The 3,476-nt window shown below is 25.0% G+C and overlaps 1 protein-coding gene across 2 annotated transcripts; it reads right to left on the reverse strand.

Moving 5' to 3' along the window:
* Window positions 1-1,827: 1,827 nt before the first annotated feature.
* Window positions 1,828-3,043, reverse strand: LOC145829440 (peripheral myelin protein 22-like). 2 transcript variants are annotated; one of them, XM_082937224.1, is made up of 3 exons: window positions 2,806-3,043; window positions 2,341-2,415; window positions 1,828-2,178 (listed from the first exon to the last, which is right to left on the reverse strand). In XM_082937224.1, exons 1-3 carry the CDS (start codon window positions 2,990-2,992, stop codon window positions 2,009-2,011), a joined length of 432 nt encoding a protein of 143 aa, XP_082793350.1. In that variant the 5' UTR covers window positions 2,993-3,043; the 3' UTR covers window positions 1,828-2,008. The 2 variants fall into 2 exon arrangements, with proteins under 2 accessions (XP_082793350.1, XP_082793349.1); XM_082937223.1 differs by having other exon boundaries at window positions 2,341-2,472.
* Between the last annotated feature and the right edge of the window lie 433 nt (window positions 3,044-3,476).

Below are 3,476 nucleotides of genomic sequence, written 5' to 3' on the forward strand. Positions count from 1 at the left end.
GCCCGTTACGTAATTTTTTGTATATGGAAATATCTTGAGCAACTAAAATGAATTTTAGCTAGTAACAAATATTTAGAAATTTATTTTAAATGCTACACTAATGCATATTTAAAAACTGTTTCATTAAATTTTTTTTTTTTTGAAGCTTTTATTTAATTTTTTATATACAATTTTTATTATTAAGCGGTAGGCTAAGAACGTTTTTTAAAGTCTGGCACGAGAACGACTTTTTTTGTAAATATGGCCCGCTGTCTAGAAAAGTTACCCACCCCTAACTTAAAAGTAGTATGTTTTTTTAGTTTTATCTTCAAGTCTGTTATGTATACAAACAGTAGTTTTATAAAACAGTTTAAATATTTAGAAACCAAGCATGTACAGCTTGAAAGCAAAAACAGATGTTGAAGCGTTTCATTTATCACCTGAGAACTTAAAAAAAGCTTTGCAGAAATATCCTGATCAATTTTCAGTTATAAAACATAATCTTAAAACTATGTTTCGAAAACCAAGTAGTTTCAATCTCGAAATTTAAACGAGTAAATTAGATAAACTAACTTTAAACTAACTTGGTGTATAACTAAAAAACATTTTTTAGAATTTGATATGCTAAAAGTAGAATATTTTAAAAATGACACTTCTTATTTGTATTTCTCTAAATGCCCAAATATAGAATAAAAAATGTTTTAAAACAAATCCTTTTTTAACAACAAAAATAAATAAAAATTTAGTAGAAGCTTGTTTAGTACTTACTTATGTTGTAAATATTTATAAAATAAGAAAGTTTTGTAGTAAAATTTTAGCACTTTAAAGTTATAATACCTGAATGACAAACACTTTAATTTTAAAACAATCTTTCTATCAATAAAAAGTTTATCTTTAGTATATTTTTTTGTTGTTGTAAAGTAGACTAAAGTTATTAAAATGGCTTGCATAAAGGCAACTTATAGATTGTACTGATTTAAGATATAAAAAAAATAGCTTATTTGAATGATTGTACACACCTTACTTCGATTATATAGTAGAAATACAGTTTGTGTTGGTAAATAACATACATTATTTAAACCTACTTATTTATAAACCTTTATGTTTTATATACACATCACTATCATCAACTAGTAAGCTTGTGCGAAGTTTTGTGGACATTATATTTAGTTTTTAGAATTAACATATTAACACAAGGCTATACAAACTGGCTCAGTTTTAAAAGTTAAAAATAATGCTAATCAGTTAGTATTAGTTTTTGAAAGTATTTTATTTTGTTAAAAAAATGATGACAGTTTATCAAATACCTAACTACTCTTTCGTGAGTATTTTTAAGCAATAATATGTACTTAAACCTGAACTAAAATAATATATTTTATTTCAAGTGATTCAATAGCTTGTACTTCATTAGTTTAATTGTAAACAAAAGACATACTAACTTTGATTTTTGACATAAAACTAAAAAAGGTTATAAAGCATCAAAAATACGAAATTTGGTTTGATAAAAACTTCTGTAAGATTTAGTACAAGTTTTGTTACCCATTATCAAAATAAAATGAAATTTTTTTAATTTAATGAAATTTACGAAAATAATTTCAAAGTATACTTATAAAAGCTATCTAGACTTAAACAATTTGAACCTATGATGTTATAGTGATTTAGTTAAGTTACTTAAATATTTTCTCGAGTAAGTGAAAATCAGACAAAAACTTAATTACAATATTTGAAACTGTGTTTTACATTAAATTTTTATTTCAAATAGCAATAAGAACAGTTTAAGTTGTTAAACGCACGGCCACAATTATATGAATGTTTTTAGACTATTACAAAAACAAACAGAGACAAAACTATCGTTGTATGCTAACTTAGGCATAAGTTATAAAGTGCACCTTATTTTTTATTTTTTTGAAAGGCAAGATGAAGATGTCATAGCAATTTAATTAAATAACGTTAATCGTTAACTTGTGTAACTTCTAAAAATTATTAATGGAAAACCACTCTCGGCAACTATGCATAAGTGAAATACTTCTTAAAGTTTGGAGCTTTTAGGAATACCGAGTCCTTGTATGATACCAGATACTAATGAAATAGCTACTGAAGCCCAAGCAAGCCATATTGAAAAACCAAAGTCTATCTGTGTATCATTTTCACTTCTGACGATACCTGTGTACACAGCGGGGCCAATAAGCAAAAGTAGTCCTGTTTATATATTAATTATCTTTATAAATTCTAAAACTTTTTTTTAATTTATTTACATACGGATCACGAAATATTTTTACTTACTATTTAGAATTAAACAAAAATTTTGTTTGACTGTTTTAGAACGATTTTCTCAAATACTAAAGTAAGTTGTTTTTATACCTCCGGAAACATGGAAAAATGTAGCCCAACAGTGTGCCTTTCCTTTGAAAATAGCAACTAGAGAAGAAAAGAGGCCTGCAAGAAGAAAAGCTGAACCAATAACCATGAATGAAGCAGTTGACTTAACTGCAGCTATATTACAAAAAATATAAAGTAAATAAAACTAGATTACAAAACTTAATTTAAAGTTATTCTCAATAGAGCTTCTAAAATTTTTGTCAAAAAAACTTAAAATTTTTATAAATGCTGTTATAAAAACACTAATTTAAAAATAATATTTTACGAAAATAACAAAAAGTATTATTTTTACATTTGTTATTCAAAATGTTTATTTATTCTACAAAAAAAATTACTTGGTATTTGTCATACAACTAATTTATCTTAAAAAGGTATACGATTTGTTTTAATAAGGATTAAAGAGTTAACTAAAATGCTGAACTTTTTAGTATTTTAAAAACACCTAACCTGATTCACTATTGATACTAATCTCACAACCTTGCCTTCTTCCAGTGCAAGTTTCAAACAAGCCATACTCACGAGCAGTGTTTACATTATACCGCCATCTTGTCGTTCCCATTGATATTAAAGCATTTCCAAGACCACATAACCCAACTAAAAATGCGCTTGCACTTAAATAAGTACTTGTTTTCATAACTTTTTTAATTCTTAACTAAACCAACAATTATTCCTTAAATATAAACATGCATTATTGCTATTTAGACATTATTATTTAAATTGTTCACATAAAATAATTTTTTGAACATTTCAAAACTTTAGCTATTTAATTTTTAGAACTTAATACTGTATTATTTTTTCTTTTGTACTAAAAGCTTTATTTGAATTTCATACTGGTCCAATTATTACAAGCTCTAGTTAAACAGCTATACAAACTTAAACTTAGTACTATAATATTCTATTTTTTGACAAATTTCTTAGCGAGATTAAAATTTGAACTTATATGAAAGGTATTTGGTAAATAACAGTTTTTTATCTAAAAATGTTTTGTTTAAAAAATATTTTCGTTCACAGAGAACAATTACTACAATTTTATATAAATGTGTTTAACTATAACACTATTAATTTACAAACTTCCGTAAAAATTTTAAACTCCTTAACATAAAAAAAAGCATCTGTAA

This window comes from Thalia democratica, chromosome 2 (genome assembly GCF_965202585.1).
Source record: "Thalia democratica chromosome 2, ktThaDemo2.hap1.1, whole genome shotgun sequence".
NCBI classification, from domain to species: domain Eukaryota; kingdom Metazoa; phylum Chordata; class Thaliacea; order Salpida; family Salpidae; genus Thalia; species Thalia democratica.